General features: G+C 62.0%; 3 protein-coding genes across 3 annotated transcripts; all 3 read left to right on the forward strand.

The window, feature by feature from the left end:
- Nucleotides 1-35: 35 nt before the first annotated feature.
- On the forward strand, nucleotides 36-9148 carry LOC127475338 (tubulin polyglutamylase TTLL13-like). Its single transcript, XM_051797068.1, has 16 exons — nucleotides 36-218; nucleotides 616-656; nucleotides 1655-1933; nucleotides 2196-2388; nucleotides 2752-2908; nucleotides 3123-3266; nucleotides 3832-3917; nucleotides 4023-4248; nucleotides 4695-4885; nucleotides 5479-5667; nucleotides 6133-6274; nucleotides 6592-6771; nucleotides 7062-7389; nucleotides 7975-8191; nucleotides 8687-8797; nucleotides 8867-9148. Exons 1-16 carry the CDS (start codon nucleotides 46-48, stop codon nucleotides 9123-9125), a joined length of 2916 nt encoding a protein of 971 aa, XP_051653028.1. The 5' UTR covers nucleotides 36-45; the 3' UTR covers nucleotides 9126-9148.
- A 57-nt stretch (nucleotides 9149-9205) lies between these two features.
- HDDC3 (HD domain containing 3) lies at nucleotides 9206-11317 on the forward strand. The gene is made up of 4 exons (XM_051796772.1): nucleotides 9206-9348; nucleotides 9787-9842; nucleotides 9929-10169; nucleotides 11165-11317. Exons 1-4 carry the CDS (start codon nucleotides 9216-9218, stop codon nucleotides 11311-11313), a joined length of 579 nt encoding a protein of 192 aa, XP_051652732.1. The 5' UTR covers nucleotides 9206-9215; the 3' UTR covers nucleotides 11314-11317.
- A 42-nt stretch (nucleotides 11318-11359) lies between these two features.
- Nucleotides 11360-18514, forward strand: VPS33B (VPS33B late endosome and lysosome associated). The gene is made up of 23 exons (XM_051796754.1): nucleotides 11360-11525; nucleotides 11642-11722; nucleotides 11796-11857; nucleotides 11976-12025; nucleotides 12225-12292; nucleotides 12509-12554; nucleotides 12853-12947; nucleotides 13288-13392; nucleotides 13661-13757; nucleotides 13872-13949; nucleotides 14249-14322; nucleotides 15191-15277; nucleotides 15365-15455; nucleotides 15676-15750; nucleotides 16037-16101; nucleotides 16169-16223; nucleotides 16305-16351; nucleotides 16642-16774; nucleotides 17055-17128; nucleotides 17604-17705; nucleotides 17883-17958; nucleotides 18033-18149; nucleotides 18375-18514. The coding sequence occupies exons 1-23, from the start codon at nucleotides 11430-11432 to the stop codon at nucleotides 18452-18454; spliced, it is 1854 nt and encodes a 617-aa protein (XP_051652714.1). The 5' UTR covers nucleotides 11360-11429; the 3' UTR covers nucleotides 18455-18514.
- The last annotated feature ends 85 nt before the right edge of the window (nucleotides 18515-18599 follow it).

Consider the following 18599-nt stretch of genomic DNA (forward strand, 5'->3'; position numbering starts at 1 on the left):
ATAGCCTTGTCGCCATGGGAACGCGGCGGCCCTGGGAGTGGCGCGATGGCGGCGGGCGGTGGCGGGGGGGGGCCGGGACCGGGACCGCCCTCGGGAACCCCACCGGGCGAGGAAGCCGCCCCTGAAACCCCACCGGGCGAGGAGGAGGCGGCCGCCGCCGCGGTCCCTCCGGACCGTTCCGGTGCCCCCGTCGGCCCCGAGACGCGGAGGAAGCGCAGGCGAGTGCTGGGCCGCAGACCCTCGGCAGGGCCCGGGGAGAGCCCTTCCAGCCCTACCCCGGGGCGCCTCCCGCTGCCTCAGTCGTGCTCGGTCCCGGTGTAGCCCGGCCCCGCTGCTCCCCGCGGGCACTGCCCTGCCGGGGCCCGCCGCCCCCAGCCCTCGGGAGCTTGTCCGGGGACCCACAATAAACAGTTCCCCTGAAACTGCCCCAGCGATCTCCCATGTGACGCACCCAGGCGCGGCCCCGTGCCCGGGACCCCTGTGCCCCATCTCAGGGCTGTACCCGGTCAGACCTGACTGCTGTGCTGCGTCTGTGTGAGGGATCGGGCTGTGTCCCCCATCCATCCCGTGCCCACTCCCTCGCTGAGCCCGTCTTCTCATCTCTCTCAATTCCAGTGTCCCCTCCATCAACCTGAGCGGCTGCAGGTACGAAAGCGGTAAGTCTGAGGGGCTGCAGGGTCCCTGTGGGGTCCCTGAGGGGCCCAGCCCACCCCTGCAGGCTCTGTGGGTGCCTGTGCAGCCAGGAGCACTGTTGGCATCCAGTTCTCACTGTTTTATTTACTGGTGCCCAGTGACTGGGCCCCTGTGGTAGTGGGGAGTTTGTCACACGTTGGACTGAGGTTTCCCGTGGTTTAAAATGTGTAACAGCAGCATAAGCCCTCAACATCCCCCCACACCTGTGTTTGCCAGGTGTCTGCTAAAGTGGGCGAGAAGGGTTCAGTCAGGTACAGTGCAAGGGGGTACCTGGGCTCGGGAACAGGACCTAAGGGCTCTCAACTGTTTCAGGTAAAGCTGGTGGTGGAACAGTCAGGATCCATACCTTGAACCTCCCCCTGTGCCATCCATCCCCAGTGACTCCAAGGAGCTGGTTCCCCTCCCCTGTCCCGCTTTTCTTTCCTGCCACAAGCTGGATCTTAAAAGAACTAACTCCTGGCCCTTGGGGGGTGTTATTAAGCCACTTCGCTAAGGTGTCTTGGTGTGCACAGACCTCCATCACCTCCCCAGCCCTGCGAGGGCCAAATTCAGACTTGGCACTAACATGAACCATCCCAACAGAGACCCTTTGCCCCAGAGCTGTCTTCTGCTGCCAAAAGACCTTGGATTTGGAGATTAAAGACACACTTTCCTAAGACTTGTACCTGCCTGTGAAGTATCAAACCCGTGGCAGGTTCAGCTCTGCTGTCAAGTGGCCCTGGCATCCCAAGGCAGGTGGAATTAGAGGGCTGAGAGCACCCAGAACATCTTCAGCCAGAGGCTGGGGGGTAGGCCAGGTAAAGCTGGTGTTCCTGACACCTCCCAAAGGGTCCCGCCAATACCTTGTACTTCTGAGAGAAGTGCAGCCCGGAGAGGTTTGTTCCACGTCCTGGTTATTTTGGGGGTTTGTCAGTCACTGTGGCTCCCCTGCCTGCCCCTGTCACCGCTTGCCTTGGCACAGTGCGGCGGGCGGCGCAGCACTGCGGGCTGAAGGAAGCGGGAGAGAACGAGGAGTGGACAGTGTGCTGGACAGACAGCTCGGTGTCTCTGGAGCGCCTCATGGAAATGAAGCGGTTCCAGGTAAACAAATGGGCTGTCCAGCAGGAATCGCTCAGGGAGGAGGGTAACACGGGGACTGTTGATGGAATAGCATATGGCAGAGTGGAACAGAGGCATCCAAAGCAGTGCCTGTTACTCATCTGTGCCTCGGCTTCGCACCTTTCCTTGTGCCGTGTCTGTGGTCGGTGCCTCAGGAGAACTCAGCAGCTGCAGTAGGAGTGGGAACACTGCCAGCCCTGTACCGTGCTGTGAAATAAATGGGCTGGGATGACAAATGGTTTCTGTGGTGCTCTGGGCAGGGAGAGCTCCAGGGCTGAGATGGAGCAGATAAATCACTGGTGACGCTCAGATAGAGCAGCTGTAGTGCAGTCTTGCCCCTCAGCAGCAGTTCAAGGCAGCTGCAGGCCCAGCCTCCTGCCTGCTCTGCTGCCGGTTCTCCGCAGGGCGGGGAGGATGCATCCGTGTGGGGCCTCTGCTGATCTGGCTTTTTCTGCCCCTCTTTCAGAAAATCAACCACTTCCCAGGCATGATTGAGCTCTGCCGTAAGGACCTGCTGGCTCGCAACCTGAACCGCATGCTCCGGCTCTTCCCCGAGGAGTACAACATCTTCCCCCGCACGTGGTGCCTGCCAGCCGAGTGAGTAGTGTGGGACAGCGCCACGGGGACGGGCTCACACTGGCAGGGGTAGCCTGCTCGCCTGCTCCCTCTGGGCACCAGAGCCCAAATCTTACTGGCTCCGGCACGTTATCGTGGTGACCTCTGCCACGGACCTCCTGGTACAGGTGCAGATGTGTACAAGGAAAAGGTGGGACTGGGAGAGCTGAGTCAGGTCACACAGGGACCAATCTGTGACTCTTGTAGATCAGGAATGGAGGTTCTATATCTCCCCTGAGGACATTTGATTTGTACTGGCCCACAGTGCCATGGTTTCAGTACCCACCGGTTAGAGTTCAGAGGGTGTTTTTTGCAGCTGGTGACCATCACCCCTTCCTTGCACAGCTATGGAGATTTCCATGCCTACAGATCCATGAGGAAAACCAGAACATTCATCTGCAAGCCCGACAACAGCTGCCAGGGAAAAGGGATCTTCATAACCCACCACCCGGAGGAGATCAAGCACGGGGAGCGCATGATCTGTCAGCAGTACATCTCTGAGGTACCGGGAGAGTCCTGGAACACCAGGAGAGTATTCCAGCCTCCTCGTTCTGCCAGAATCCCACATCCTTCCCATGTCTCCCCGGGTCTGCTGGGGGTGGCTGTGGCACAGCAGGGGCATGGCCAGAGCTCTCCCCTCTCCTCTGCTGCCAAAGAGCAGCACAGGCAGATGGGGCAGTTCCTGATCTCACCCTTGCTCCTGACTTTCCTCACAGCCCTTCCTCATTGATGGCTTCAAGTTTGACATGCGCATCTATGTGCTGGTCACATCCTGTGACCCGCTGAGGGTTTTTCTCTACAAGGAGGGCCTGGCCCGGTTTGCCACCATGAGGTACATCGATCGCAGCAGCAGAAACCTGGTAAAAAAAAAGGATGTTTCAAAAAACCTCACATAGTATCTGTAGGTGTCAATCCCTAACTTGTCCTAGGGGCATTCCAGGCCTCGAAAAGGCTGGGGGCTGCAGGGATCCCAGCTTGCTGCTTTCCTGTTCTCCCTCTGTACCCCTTCCTTGTTCTCCTCACAGGAGGTATTTCAGGAGGGTCTGAAATAGATCTGCCCCCAGATCTAGCCTCACATTTGGGCTGTTTACTGACATTACCACAAAATCATAGAGTTGTTTTGCATTGAAGGAATACTGGAAGGTCTCCAACCTCATGTTCAAAACTGGGTCAACAATAAACTCAGATCTCGTTTCTCGGGGTCTCACCCTAGCAGGTGTTGAAAACCTGCAGGCCAGAGCCCCCCTGGTGCCTCTGGCCATCACCTACTGCTCCTGGCCCTGAGGAGCGTGCTCCATTCCACACCATTCCTGCTCTGCCCATGCATCAGGCGGAAAAGAAGGACCTGGGATTGTCTGGTGGGGCTGTTTCTGTTCTCGCTGCGTGGTTCAGAGTGAATGAATGTCTCTCCTGGTTTCCTGCTAGGGTGACATCTGCATGCATCTGACCAATTATGCAATCAACAAGCACAATGAGAACTTCGTCCAGGATGACACAATGGGCAGCAAGAGGTACTGGCACATCCAGACACCACAGGAATGCTGTGGGACTCTGGTTTACCTCATCTTCCCTGGGGTGGCACAGCTCAGCCCTTACCACCTCCTGTCCCCATGCAGGAAGCTGTCCACCCTGAACACCTGGATGGCAGAGCACAGCTACGACACAACAAAGCTCTGGGCAGATATTGATGACATTGTCATAAAGACACTGATTTCGGCTCACCCTGTGGTGAAGCACCACTACCAGAGCTGCTTCCCCAACCACGCTGCCGGCTGCGCCTGCTTCGAGATCCTGGGCTTTGACATTTTGCTGGACAGAAGGCTGAAGCCGTGGCTGCTGGAGGTGAGGGAGGAGCAGACAACTAAAACCTGGGAGAGGCCTCAGGACAGGGGGGTTGGGATGAACAGGACTCGTTTGATTCAAAAGGGCCACCTCACTCACAGAATTAACCAGGCTGTGAAGCCAAGCACCCTGCTGTGAGTGGGATCCAAGACAACCAGTTTTCTGCACACCCTCTAACAGCAGGGAATTTCCCAAACCTTAGGACCCCTTTTCCTGTAAGAGCACCCTGAGTTTGTGACAGCTGCCCTCTACTTGCAGCCTGTGGGATGGGATCTGCGTGACCTGTGGCACAGTAGGCACCACACTGCAGGGACAGAGTGCTGTGTGTGGCCTCCTGCTTCCTGTCACTGACATAGAGAAGAGCATCCATGGATAGTGTGGGGGGCGGCCGGGGCCATGGGCTGGGAGCTGGGGTACCAGGTTAGGTTACTTGCTTGTCTTGGCAGGTGAACCACTCTCCCAGCTTCTGCACAGACTCTCAGCTAGACCGTGAGGTGAAGGATGCCCTTCTGTGTGACACCTTCAACCTGATCAATGTGCACGCCTGTGACAGAAGGAAGGTGCTGGAGGAAGACAAGCGGCGGGTAAAGGAGCGGCTCCTTCAGGCCAACCAGACCCAGACTCTCCGTGAGTCCAGGTATTGCTGTTTCCCTCAGTGCTGCACGTCTCCAGTGAGGAGAGACAGGGCATGGCAGAGCAGGATAATGCCAGGGCTGGCAGATGAAGCTCCCAGACCCCATGGCACTGTGCAGCCTCTGAGCTCTCCCAAGCCATCTGCATCCTGGAAGGAAGAGCTAAGGGCTCCTCTCTGGGTGCCAAGAGATTTGTGACACCTAGTGCTCTGTGCCCCAACAGAGACATCCCCATTGATCAGCACCTGCTTGTCACATGCCTCGGTGCAGACAGGCAGGGCCAGTGTCCCTGGGCTGGCAGGGATGCTTACAGGAGGGACCACAGCCCTGCCTCAGGGACCAGGAGCAGCTGAGGGCATGGACCCTTCTCCAGAGCAGGATTCCTTTCCAGGGTTGAGGGTTTCCCCCTCCTCTGTCTGCATGCCCTTTCACAAGGCCAGTGTTTAGAGAGCCTGCTGCCTTGCAGGCAAAGCGGGGACTCTCTCCAGCTGCTGTTTCCATATGGAAACACCAAGCATGTCAGCCCTGTGCTCTGCCTGCCCCGGAGCTCCCTGTCGCAGCTCCCTGTCGCAGCTCCCTGTCCTCCCTCCGGCTGCAGGCGCAGGGAGCAGGAGAGCAGCCAGGCTGCCTGGCTGGCACAGGCCGAGACCTACGAGAATGAGCACCTGGGCGGCTTCCGGCGCATCTACCCAGCACCTGGCACAGAGAAATACGAGCCCTTCTTCCACCAGGGCAGGTCCCTCTTCCAGGAAACGGCAGCCTCCAAGGCACGAGAGGAGCATGCCAGGTACACTGCTCCTGTGGAAACCCTCTCCTCACGGGGGGTATGGACACCACTCGCTCCTGAGCCCTCCTGGGGAGCCACTCTGCTGCTTGGCAGGTGTAAGCAAGTGGGGAGAGCAGGAGGGGAAGGGAAGGAGCCTGCACGTGCTGTGGCACCACAGCAAAGCAGTTCCTTTCGGATGGACCCCAGAGAGGCAAGGGCAGCGCTCCATTGACTTTTGGACCCTGGAGAAACCATGTCCCAAATGTCCCACTCCCTTCTGTTAGGCACGGCCTAATCTAAGCCCATTTCTCTTTTTAAAAGTCTCTTTACAAGCATCCCTGGCCTATCTCTTGGCACACTTCTATTAGGGGCTGTTTAGACAGAACTTTGGCCTGCAGTAAATGTCTTCAGGTCAAAGGCTGCCCTACAGCCTTTCGCTGTTGTGGCTCTGACTGAGCAGTGAGTGACTCTGCTGTTCTGTGGCAGGCAGCAGCTGGAGGAGATTCGCCTGAAAAATGAAAAGCTGGAAGCTGCCACCAGGAAGAAGAAAACAGAGAGGATCCAGAATAGAAGCACAGCTTCTACAACCCACCTCACTCACAGAAGCACCAAGACATGGGATAGAAAGGTATCTCAATGTCAGCATTGTCCATGGGCTCTCCGAGGCAGTGACATGGCTCTGGGAGCCATGCTGGGCCATGGATGCTCCCATGGAGCAGAAATTCCAGGTTTGATTCCCTGTATGAAGTCCAGAAAATCGACAGCTTGTGGTGGGCAGGACTTGCAAGCACCAGTGTTGTCCTTTCCTGTTGTGGCTCCCACTAGGATCTCCATCCCACCCCAAGTCTGTGACTCTCCCCAGGGTTGGAGCAGCCCATGGCTTTGTCTCACCTGTGCGTTATCCCAGGTTCAGCTTTGCTGTAGCTCAGGTGTTTCTCTGCCGAGGTGCAGCACGTGCAGTATGACTCCATGCAGCCCCAGGACATTGTGGAACACGAGGAGAAGAGGAGAGTGAATGCTCTGCTGCAGCGTGAGAAGCTGATCCGAGACCTGGGCATCACCAACCAGCTCTCTCGGCTGCTCCCCACAGCTGACAGCCAGGGATCCTGCACCCTCCGGAGCCAGGTAACGGGGTCACCCAGACCCACCCACAGCCAAGGCAGGAGGATGGTGAGGAGTGAATAGGGCACTGAGTGTCTGGGGCAGGATGGGGGTCCCGGCTCCACTGCCGGCAGATCAGCTGCTGTGCTCCTGGGGTGATGTGAGTCTGGGATGGTTGTGGGGATGTACCTGGGGACAACGTGCAGGGGATGCTTTAGTGAACACCTGTACACAACTAGAAAAGACTTTTTCTCCCCATCTCCTGCCAAGGCCTCCAGAGCTAAGCCATGGCCACTTGCCTTCCCTCCTTCCAGCTGCAGTTTCCATGGGATGCCCTTGGGAACCAGGACCCCCATGACTTAATGATGGTCATCTCAGTTCTGGGAGGCCCAGCCCATGCCTCGGGACACTGGGTCAGAGCCGAAGCCCTGCAGCCAGACACGCTGGGCCCAGCCCCCAACGACGTGGACACCCTCTGTGTTCGAGGCCGGAGTGTCCCGTACCACACGCGGCACGAGGGCTCCCGGGTGCTGGGCGGGGGCTGGCTGCGGGGCCGGGCAGCACGGGCAGCCGTCACCCACCCCGAGGGGCTGCTGCTGAGAGACCAGCAGCTCCCTGGTGCCAGAACACAGGCTGAAGGCTGTGAGTACACATCACCTTCCCATGGATACTCCTGGCCTTACCAGGGTGGGAGGAGTGGGCAGGCTGGATGAAGCTCAGAGTGCCAGGGGTGCTGGGACCCTAAGGAGGGGCTGCTGTGCTCTGCTCAGGGCACTGATGACCGCTGGAAGTCTCTGCTGGAGGCCATCAGCATCCCATTCGCAGGGGCAGGGATGAATGCGGGTGGATTCCCAGAACCAAGGGTTGATGTATGGGGAGGAGGGAGCGTGAGAAGCCCCGATGTATGGGAGAGAGTGAATTGGAAGCACAGCAGATGGGACAGTCGAAGGGGTGCGTTAGCTGCAGTGGGTACAGAGGGGACATGGAGACATAGCACGGCCCCCAACAGGCCCATGCTGCTCTCTGCCCACAGTCCCACCACCCCTCACCCAGCCCTGCTCTGCTTCCCAGCATCAGCTCCACCCACTTGGCAGCCATAAGGCTGGGGCAGCAGGGCCAGAGGGGGAGCTGCCAGGGCCAAGCCCCACCGGGGAGGGCAGTGGGGACTGCTGACCCACAGAGCTGCCCGGTCTGCAGACAGACCCACATCTGTCTGTGCTGTTCCAGGTGATGCTGCCAGCCCGTCGTCCTCCCATGCAGGCAGCTGTCCCCCAGCATCCCCAGCCAGCCCGGGGGAGATCAAAGACGATGGCATCTTCAGCTGTGCTGTGGTCCAGGAGCTCCCCGCCACCGCCGCCGCTCATGTGCAGCACACACGTGCCTCACACCATGGCAGAGCCTCACTGTGCCAGTGTGTCACACACGTCCAGCATGAAAGGCACAAGTAACGTGGCCGAAGGCTCAGCCTTCCTCTTGTGGGTGCTCGCTGGACAGCCAGGGCTGCTGGATAGGTTGGCTATCCCCATCAGCCCCGGGGCCGGCTGTGGAGCCCCCTGACCGGAGCCTGGGCCCCGCCCGGGTCTGGCCACGCGCCCCGGGCAGCTTCACCTCTGCCGGGCCAGGGGCTGGTGCCTGTGCCCACACTCCTGGCTGTGCCCCCGCGGCTGCAGCCGGGCCCGCCACAGGCCCCCTCGCTGTGGATCCCGCCGGGGCCGCCCCCCGCCGGCCCCGCCCGTTCCCGCTGCCGGTCATGGCGGCGCTGCTGCGGCCAGGGCTGCGGGCGGCCGCGCTCCTCGCCAGGACCCCGCGGCGGGCGGCGGCGGCGTGGCCCGGAGACCCGGAGCCGCCGGACCCGGCGCTGGAGGAGGCGGAGAGGTGCGGGGCGGCTGGGCCGGGACCGGGCCGGGCCGGGCCGGGCGCTCACGTGTGTCCCCCACAGGGGGCGGCGGCGGCGGGTGGCGGCGCGGATGGAGCGGCTGCGGCGGGAGCTGGGCGGGGGGCGCGGAGCCCCCGAGCGCGTCCTGACCTGGCAGGCGATGGAGCAGATGCGGTGAGCGCGGGGATGGGAGGTTCGCGCCGCTCCCGGTGACCGCCCCGGTGACCGTGCCCGTGCCCGCAGGTTCCTGCGGCAGGAGCTACCCGAAGAGTGGCCGCTGGAGCGCCTGGCCCAGGGGTTCGGCGTCAGCACCGACGTGGTGCGGCGAGTGCTGCGGAGCCGCGGCTGCCCTTCGCCGCGCCGCCGCCTGCGGCAGGACCGGCGGGCGCTGAGCGCCGTCGCGGCGGCACCGGGGCACGAGCGCGAGGTGCGCGCCCCCGACGGGACGCTGCTGTACCGACTGCCGCGGGGCTGGGGCGGGCCGGGGCCCGGCGCGCAATAAACGGTGTTGGGACCCGCCTCCGATCGCGCCGCTTCCGCCGCGCCGGGCACGGGCTGCGAGGTGGCGGGGACGGGATTCGAGCTGCCGGGCATGGGCTCCGAGCTGCCGGGGATGGGCTCGGACGTGGCGCGGCTGCTGGAGGCCGCGGACTTCGCGGCCAGGAAGCACAAGGAGCAGCGGCGGAAGGACCCCGAAGGCACCCCCTTCATCAACCACCCCATTGGTGCGGAACCCCCCGGCACCGCGTCCTGCTCCGGAGGGATCCTCAGGACCCCTCCTGCCCCTGAGTGCCGCCCGCCCACGGGAGCCCCTCATCCCGGCCCCTGGGGAAAGCCGTGTCCCCTCTCCCATCCCACGTCCCTGAGCCCCTGCCCTAGCCACGTGTTCTGCTGTGGGTGCTCCCCCCACGCTGGTGCCCTGCAGTGGACGGTGCCCATGGGAGCTGATGAGGGGACCCTTGGGGGCGGTGCCAGCCTCCGGGAGTTGCCTGCTTGCCCAGCCTAAGGATTCACCCCTCAGGATGTGCCCAGGGTGGATCTTGGGGACCCCTCCTTGGCCTCTGGGCAGTGCAGCCCCTGTGTAACCCAAGGAGCAGCTGTCCTGGCCCAGAGCTGCCCTTTCTGCCCCCGTGCCCGTTCCCAGCTCTCTGTTCTGGCCGCAGGCGTCGCCAGGATCCTGGCACACGAGGCTGGTGTGACGGACATCGTGGTGCTGCAGGTAAGGCCATGCCTTCCCCTGCCTGCTACTGCTGTGGCAGGGCCTGGCCTGGACCCTCTGGCCCCCTTGACCCTCCCTGGCCCCAGGCCGCCCTCCTGCATGACACGGTGGAGGACACAGACACCACGCTGTCTGAGATCGAGGAGCGGTTCGGGGTGGATGTGAGGCGCGTGGTGGAGGAGGTGACAGACGACAAGATGCTGCCCAAGATGGAGCGCAAGCGGCTGCAAGTGGAGCGGGCGCCCGGCTGCAGCCCCCGTGCCAAGCTGGTCCAGCTGGCAGACAAGCTGTACAACCTGCGGGACCTGAACCGCTGCACCCCCCAAGGTACCATGGCAGGGCCTGGCCGTGCCCAGGGCAGCTGCTCTGCCTGGGGCAGGGCTGGTCCTGCGCCCTGCACAGAAGGACAGACCTGCCGAGGTCACCCCGGACCTGGGGTGGCTCCAGCCAGGGGCAGTGTGGGGAGCATCTGTCCTGTTGTGTGCCGGTGTCCCGGTGTGGGTGTGTGTGTAGTGATGTCTCAGTCTGTCCCGGGGTGTGTGTGGTGGTCATAGGATCACAGAATCAGCCGGGTTGGAAAGGACCTCTGAGATCAAGTCCAACCCTTGATCCACTACTGCCGTGGTTACTAGACCATGGCACTAAGTGCCACATCCAGTCTCATCCTAAAAACCTCCAGGGATGGAGAATCCACTACTTCCCTGGGCAGCCCATTCCAATGGCTGAGCACCCTCTCCGTAAAGAGTTTCTTCCTAATATCTAACCTAAACCTCCCCTGGCAGAGCTTAAGACCCAGCCCTCTTGTCTTACTGATAGCTGCCTGGGAGAAGAGACCAACCCCCACCTGGCTACAACCTCCTTTCAGGGAGTTGTAAAGAATGATGAGGTCTCCCCCGAGCCTTCTCTTCTCCAGGCTGAACAGCCCCAGCTCCCTCAGCCTCTCCTCACAGCACTCGTGCTCCAGTCCCTTCCCCAGGCTTGTTGCTCTTCTCTGGACCTGCTCCAGCACCTCAATATCCTTCCTGAACTGAGGGGCCCAGAACTGGACACAGCACTCAAGGTGTGGCCTCAGCACTGAGTCCAGGGGAAGAATCACTTCCCTGGACCTGTTGGCCATACTGTCCCTGATACAGGCCAGGATGCCATTGGCCTTCTGGCCACCTGGGCACACTGCTGGCTCAATGTCTTGCTCTGTCCTAGTGTGTGTGGTGATGTCTCGGTTTGTCCCGATGTGTCTGTGGGGTGGTGATGTCTGGGTCTGTCCCGGTACAGAGGTCAGGGCCGGGGCGGCTCCAGCCGGAAGTGACGTCATGTTTCCGCAGGGTGGTCGGCGGAGCGCGTGCAGGAGTACTTCCGGTGGGCGGCGCTCGTGGTGTCCGGGCTGCGCGGGACCAGCGCGCCCCTGGAGGGGGCGCTGCAGCGCCTGTTCGAGGAGCGCGGCGTGACCACGCGACTGCGGGGCGGCCAATAAACGTGCGTGCAGCTTAGCGTCCTGCGTTGCTATGGTGTCGCTCGCTTCCGCCGCTGCGGGTTCCGGCCGCGCCGCGGCCGCGCTCGGGCGTTCCGGGCGCCGCGCCGGCCCCCGCCATGGCTTTCGCCGGGCGCCGCGACGCGCCCGAGCCGCCCGACTTCGGGATCCTGAAGCGGCTGGCGCGGGACCAGCTCGTCTACCTGCTGGAGCAGGTCCGAGGCCGCGGGACAGGGGTGCCGCGGCGGGGTGGCGGGGCTGGGGTGGGCTCGGGCGGGGCCGGGCCCCGGGGCGGGCGGTGGGTCCCAGCCCACGCGCACCCTGCCCGCAGCTCCCCGGGAAGAAGGACCTTTTCATCGAGGCCGACCTGATGAGCCCCTTGGACCGCATCGCCAACGTGTCCATCCTGAAGGTACCGCAGGGCGCGGCGGGCGGCCCACCCCCCCCCCCCCCCCGGCCGCGCTGAGCCCGCCGTGTCCCCGCAGCAGCACGACGTGGACAAGCTGTACAAGGTGGAGACCCGGCCGGCCCCCGGCGCCAGCGACCAGTGAGTGCCCGGCCCGGCCCCGGCGGCAGCTGCACAGCCCAGGCACGGCCGTGGACGGGAAGGGCCCAGCGCAGGCAGGGCCAGGTACGAGGAGCCCTCGCTCCCCTCTGTAATGCAGGTTCTGCTTCCTGGTGCGGCCGCGGGTCAGGACGATGAGGTTCATCGCTGGTGAGTGCGGCACCGGGGGCAGGCGTCCCTCGCCGGGTTCCGGTGCTCTGGGCCACCGCTGGGAGCGGGCCTGAGAGGGGCTCCAGACGAGCCCCGTGCCCGAGGCCTCACTTGTGCCCGGGGCGTTGGGGCCCCGTGAGCTGTGGGGCCCCGGGCCGAGGGGGGGCAGCTGTGCAGGGGCTGTACGGGGTGTCCACAGATATTGTCAATGCTGACAAGATGTCGGGGAGAAGCAGGAAGTACAAGATCATCTTCAGCCCCCAGAAGGTCAGTGCGACCCCGCTGCCCGTTCCCACATCATACTGTGCCTGCCCAGCCTTTGCACCTCCCACCCCATCTGTTGGCACCAAAAGTTGTGTGTCGCTAGCCCAGGAATGTTTAACTAAAATCAAGTGTTATGATGCCTGGGAAGGAGCTGGGTCGCTCCAGAGCTTCTCCCGCTCAGAGCCTACCTGGTCCTGAGAGTCTCCCCTTCTCTTCCAGTTCTATGCTTGTGAGATGGTGCTGGAGGAAGAGGGGGTCTTTGGTGGTGAGTGGAGCTGTGATGCTGGCTCAGGGTAGCTCTGGCACCGCAGGGTTCCGGTTGAATCCCAGTATAGGGATCCCTGTGTGGGCAGGGAACACGAGTTGCTTTGAGGGTAGCTGCCAGTCTGTGGGCAGGCATGTGCCCACCACAGCACCAGCCCCTCTCCTCTGCCTGCCGGGAAGAGAGAGGGCCCTGCCACCCATCCTGTCTCTCTGACACCCTGTTTTGGGGTTGTCACGATCCCTGGGGCTGTTCATGCACAGGGATGGGTAACGGTCCCCTCTCCCTGCCCCAAACCCAGATGTCACCTGTGATGAATGGTCTTTCTACCTGCTGCCCCTGGACGAAGATATCATCAGCATGGAGCTGCCTGAGTTCTTCCGCGACTATTTCCTGGTCAGTGGGACGTGGTGGGTGGCAGCCTATCGTGTCCCCTGTGTCTTGGGACAAGGGCAGCATTTGGAGAGCAGGTGTGATGTCCTGCTTGGCCCCTCAGCCACACCACGGGTCCTGTCTGCTCCCCAGGGGTGCCTTTTGGGGGTAGTGGCTGCTCCCACCCTGTGCTTGCCCCTCTGCTCCCTTTGGAGCAGCTTTGGGGCATCCCAGCATGTTCCTGTGTGTATTCCTGTGCACGTACCTCCTGGAAGCGCCCAGCCCAGGGCCCATTCTGTCCCCAGTCCAGTCTCCTGGCAGTCATTCCCAGCCAGCTGCCCACACACGCTCCCTGGTCCCACAGGAGGGGGATCACCGCTGGATCAACCCCGTTGCCAGAGCCCTGCAGTTGCTGAACTCCCTGTACGGCCCTTTTGGGAAGGCCTATGGCATCGGCCGCTGTGCCAAGGTACAGCCGGTACTGGGAGTCCCTCAGGTCCCCTTCAGCTGTGTGGCAGAGCTGGCACACCTCTGGATGGCGCTGGGAGCTCGGCAGGCTTTTGGGGGTCCCATGTGCCAAGGGTGGGCAGGAGAGCAGCGGCTCCTGCTCACTGGGGTGTGTCCTGGAGGGGGGAACGCTTGTGCCTGTCCTCCATCATGAGCCTCAGTGTCCCCCGTGGGACATCCTGGCCGTGCCTTGGCTGCACCCCCACCCTGGCACATTCTGCCCCCGACAGATGAGCCATGAGCTGTGGCGGGACCTGGAGGAGGAGAGCGAGGGTGAAGGCCAGGGCAGGAAGCCCGAGATTGGACATGTCTTCCTCATGGACAGAGGTGGGCTGGGGTGGGAGCAGCTGGTGAGAGTGGCCAGGGGGGAGCAGTTTGGGCAGCGGTGGAGGGGCAGGGAGAGCCCCCAGGAGGGCAGCCTGGCACTGGCTCTCCTTGCAGATGTGGACTACGTGACAGCGCTCTGCTCCCAGGTGGTCTATGAGGGGCTGGTGGACGACACCTTCCGTATCAAGTGCGGTGGGTGCCCAGGGACGGTGATGGGGCAGCCGGGGGCTCCGCACTCAGGACAGGGGTGGCATGGGGCTCTGCACCCCCCTGCCCAGAGTCCACAGGGTTTGTGCCCGGCACTGTCGTGCACAGGGCCGTTCCCACAGGGACAGTCCTGATGTGAGGTGCTGCTGGAGGTCGTCCACAAGGACAGCCCTTGCTCTGACCAAGCAGCTGGGCCACATCCCCTGCCTCTGCTGCAGCAGGGCTGGTGTGTGCGGGGATGCCACTATGGCTGGGACAAAGCAGCTCTTCACTTTTCCCTGCAGGCAGTGTGGATTTTGGGCCAGATGTCACTTCTTCTGACAAGAGTATTAAGGTGCTGCTCAATGCCCAGGACAAAGTGAGTCCTCCCAAGCCTCAGGGGAAACAGGTCCTCATGGGGGGAGAAGGCAGAGCAGGGCATTCCCTCCCTTAAGCCTGAGCAGGAGTGGCCAGGGGCTGCTGGCCCCCTGAGTACAGATTGGGATGAGCTGGGGCACAGAGACCAGGGAAACATGGTCTGCAGGTGCAGCTCCACTTCTGAACTTGGCAGAGTCCCCACACACAGGGGCTGTTTTGTGAATGAGTGTTTTAAAGTTGCTTAAGGAATCGCCATCAAAGGTATTGGAAAAAACATGTTTAATATAAAAGCAACAGCTTGACAAAGTTTGGTGGCAAAACAATCACTCTAATTCAAAATCAACCCAAAAATATATATATGGAGGCTGAGATGGCAATAGGGGCAGAGAAAAGGATAGGAAAGAGTAAGGAAAAAAAGGAATATGGACTATGAAATGGAATATGGAATATGAAAAAGGAATATTGTGGCTCAACTGCTGTTGAGTCACAAGGTTCATAGTAACTTTTCATCCTGGCCACAATTCAGGTCGGTAACTTTCTATGAAAGTTTGATAATAAAAATATTATTCCACTTGGGTTCAATAAAGCAAGAAAAATAAGTTTCCAAGGCTGTTTGTTAAAAAAACAGAGCTTGTTAGACAGCACTAATTCTTGGGAACAGACAGTGCTTCTGAAAAGCTTGAGAAGAGCTCAACCCAAGTGCTGTTCATAAAGGCTGATCCCTAAGGAGCATTTCTCAGATGATAGTGCAGGGGGATGCATCACCACAGGCTGCCGTGCCTCTGGCCAGGGCTTTGGGGCTGGCTGCTGGTGGGCGCTGGCCCCGGGGGTGCAGCCGGCTGGGCCTGACAGCTGCGGTGCTCCTGCAGGTGTTCAGTCAGATCCGGAATGAGCACTTCTCCAGCGTGTTCGGCTTCCTGAGCCAGAAGTCACGAAACCTGCAGGCACAGTACGACGTGAGTGTCACCCGGCGTGCGGGACACCCGCGGCACTGTCCCTGTGTGCAGCCAGGCCACCTCCCTGACGCTCTCTCCCTTCTGCAGCGGCGCCGGGGCATGGACATCAAGCAGATGAAGGACTTTGTGTCCCAGGAGCTGAAGGGACTGAAGCAGGAGCATCGCCTGCTGAGCCTGCGTAGGAACCAGAGGGGAGGGAGGGGTCCTTGGCTGTATTGCAGGTGCCTGAGTTCTGGGGGAAGGGGGGAGCTCGGGGGGCCCTACATGTCCCCAGGAGGGGCAGGTGACCCAAGCAGTGGGCAGGGCGGCAGGGGCCGTTGGTGTGTGCCAGTGCCTGAGGTGACAAGCTCCCTGCAGAGCCCATTCCCCTACAAAGCTGCCATCTCTTGGTTCCACAGATATCGGTGCCTGTGAGTCCATCATGAAGAAGAAAACCAAGCAGGACTTCCAGGAGACCATCAAGGCCGAACACTGTGAGTACTGCTCCCTGCCCCCATCTGCACCTACCCCTATCCTAGTCTGTCCCACAGCTCCGCTCACCCCAGGCAGCCTCACAGGTGTCCCCAGCATGGCCACTGTCCTCCCAGTCTCTTTGTGTGGGGGTATGTCTTGAGATCCTAAATAGGGTCAGGTACCCTCTGTGTGGGGGATGGTGTGGGGGCTCTGTTCCTCAGGGCTCTGGGAGAGCAGCTAAGCCCAGACCACAGCTCGGTGAGCTGGCACGAGTCCAGGGTGACAGTGCCTGTGCTCTCGCCACAGCACTGCTGGAGGGCTTCGACATCCGTGAGAGCACCAGCTTCATTGAGGAGCACATCGACCGGCAGGTGAGGCCGTGGGACCGGCTGCTCCGGCCGCCCTATCCTGCCCCTGCTCACCACCTGCTCCCCACAGGTGTCCCCCATCGAGAGCCTGCGCCTCATGTGCCTCCTGTCCATCACAGAGAACGGTGAGTGTCCGGCTGGGCTGGGCTGGAGCAGTGGCACTGGGCCCCAGCCCTGGCACAGAGCTCACCTGATGCTTCCCACAGGTCTCATCCCCAAAGACTATCGCTCCCTGAAAACCCAGTACCTGCAGGTGAGGGGCTCAGAGAGTCACAACAGAGCAAGGGCTGTGTGGGACAGGGGTTCTCCTCCCTATGGCTCTGTCCACAAGACACGGGGCAGCAGTGCTCCCCAGGGATGGGCCCTGCCTCTGTGAGCCTTGTCTCTGAAGGATAGCCCCTGCCTCCACAGGCTCTGCCTGAGCCAGGAGCTCTGCCTGTGCCTGCCAGGGGGCTCTGAGCAGCCTGTGCCCCCTTACAGAAGGGACACCCTTCCCATGCTTGCAGCCAGGGCTCCATGCTGATCTGGCTGCTCTGTTCCCAGAGCTATGGGCCCGAGCACTTGCTGACCTTCCACAACTTGAAGCGCATCGGGCTGCTGACGGAGCAGGCGGCTGGGGAGACCCTGACAGCGGTGGAGAGCAAAGTCAGCAAGCTGGTCACAGACCGTGCTGCAGGTGAGCCAGCCTGCTGCCCTCATGCCCTTGGGAGCCTGGCAACAGAAGCTGCTGCCTTAGAGCTGGCTGGAAGCACGTGGCAAATGTAGAGGCTCCAGGCACTGAGTGTGTCCTCAGCAGTGGTGCTGCAGGCAGGGCACTGGGCTATCCACAGGGGCAGTGGGGCTGGCAGCCACCATGGCCATCTTCCAGAGCCCACAGCTCTGCACATCCTGCTGCCAGCCTGGGGCTGGGACCCAGGCAGGGTCTCTGAAACATTTCTCCATGCCATGTTTTCCAGGAAAGATCACAGATGCATTCAATTCTTTGGCCAGGAAGAGCAATTTCCGAGCCATAAGCAAGAAGCTGGGGTTGGTATGTCCTTGGGGGCTGCTTGCTGGCCACAGAGCAGAGCCCATGCCCGAGCTGCAGGCTTGACATCTCCAAGACACACTGCTCAGGGCTGGAGCTGGAGCTGCTGCAGCCACTCTGGGCAGCCTGTGGGCTTCTCCCTGGGACTGGGGGGCAGTGCCAGCTCCCCACTCTGCCCTTGACCAGTGTGGTGGAGGGCTGGGGCTTGCCTTGCCCCCTTCAAACAGAGCTGTCCTGGGGTCAGCCCTGTGGCCTCTGTCGTGGGCCAATGGAGAGGTGCTGGGGTGCTGGTGCAGTGATGTTTCTGTCCATGGCCCCCCGATGCACCGCCCGCCCAGGCTATGCAATGCTGGTCCTGGGGCAGCGGGGCAGGAGGTGGGGGCAGAGTGTCTGTCCCTCCTCACCCCCTGTGCCTCTGAAGGGGGGTGAGGCCCCAACCAGGCTGGTCCCATACCCCTGGTGTTGCCTATCCCTGCAGATCCCCCGGGTGGAGGGTGAGTACGACCTCAAAATGCCCCGGGACATGGCGTATGTTTTCGGCGGGGCCTACGTGCCCCTGAGCTGCAAGATCATCGAGCAGGTGAGCTCACCTGCTGCGGGGGAGAACTGGGCACATCCCCTTGAGCCCCTACCTCCCTCGGGGGGTCCACTGGGGGTCCCTCTGCCCAGGGCTGAGGCTGATAATGCTCATCTGCTGCTCGGAGCCTCCCGAGCCATGCCCAGCCTCTGTGGCCAGCCTGACCCACCCATCCCTCAGGTGCTGGAGCGCCGGGGCTGGCAGGGCCTGGAGGAGGTGGTGCGGCTGCTCAATGGCAACGAGTTCTCGGTCTCAGGTAGCGGCTGGGCCGGGCTGGGGGTGGGGAGGCTGGGGGCTGGCGGGGGTCCCACCATGCTCTGTGCCATCCAGACAGCACCGTGGAGGACAATCCCGCCTGGGAGTCCCAGCGTGTCATCCTCACTGTCTTCCTGGGGGGCTGCACGTTCTCCGAAATTGCTGCCCTCCGTTTCCTGGGGAAAGAGAGAGGTAGGAGCTGCCTGCGAGGGGCAGGGAGCAGGCAGCAACCTGGGGGTCCCACCATCGCAGCGTGTGGCCGAGCAGGGGCCACACTCAGGGCTAGCGCTGGCTGAAGTCCATGGGGAAGGGGGCGGTGAGGTACGAGGCTCTTCCAGGAAATGGCCAGGGACAGAGCTGGGAGCGCTGGGGCTGCCCCTGGGCATCGCCGGGGCACTGACAGGTCACATCTCGTAGGATGCAAGTTCATCTTCCTGACCACGGCCATCACCAACAGCGCCCGGATGATGGAGGCCATGATCGAGGCCAGGGCCTGAGCCCTGGGGGGGCCCTGCGGCCCTGCACCCCCTGCCAATAAACGGCTCTGTTGACGGCGACCGGCCCGGGCTGTGTGCGGGGACGGGCCCGGGCTGTGTGCGGGGGTCCCGTCCCGGTGGCCCCCGGCGCATGCGCAGTGCGGCG

The sequence above is a fragment of the Manacus candei genome, unplaced genomic scaffold (assembly GCF_025592945.1).
Source record: "Manacus candei isolate 608988 ecotype Guabito, Panama unplaced genomic scaffold, ASM2559294v1 h1tg000046l, whole genome shotgun sequence".
In the NCBI taxonomy this organism is placed as follows: domain Eukaryota; kingdom Metazoa; phylum Chordata; class Aves; order Passeriformes; family Pipridae; genus Manacus; species Manacus candei.

Coding starts and splice junctions, on each gene's coding strand:
- HDDC3 (XM_051796772.1), top strand. CDS start 9,216: ATGGGCTCCGAGCTGCCGGGGATGGGCTCGGACGTGGCGCGGCTGCTG. Junction 9,349..9,786: donor CTTCATCAACCACCCCATTG/GTGCGGAACCCC, acceptor TTCTGGCCGCAG/GCGTCGCCAGGATCCTGGCA. Junction 10,170..11,164: donor GAACCGCTGCACCCCCCAAG/GTACCATGGCAG, acceptor ATGTTTCCGCAG/GGTGGTCGGCGGAGCGCGTG.
- VPS33B (XM_051796754.1), top strand. CDS start 11,430: ATGGCTTTCGCCGGGCGCCGCGACGCGCCCGAGCCGCCCGACTTCGGG. Junction 13,393..13,660: donor GCATCGGCCGCTGTGCCAAG/GTACAGCCGGTA, acceptor TGCCCCCGACAG/ATGAGCCATGAGCTGTGGCG. Junction 16,775..17,054: donor GGTCACAGACCGTGCTGCAG/GTGAGCCAGCCT, acceptor CATGTTTTCCAG/GAAAGATCACAGATGCATTC.
- LOC127475338 (XM_051797068.1), top strand. CDS start 46: ATGGCGGCGGGCGGTGGCGGGGGGGGGCCGGGACCGGGACCGCCCTCG. Junction 1,934..2,195: donor TTCCTTGTGCCGTGTCTGTG/GTCGGTGCCTCA, acceptor GGTTCTCCGCAG/GGCGGGGAGGATGCATCCGT. Junction 5,668..6,132: donor GCACGAGAGGAGCATGCCAG/GTACACTGCTCC, acceptor GTTCTGTGGCAG/GCAGCAGCTGGAGGAGATTC.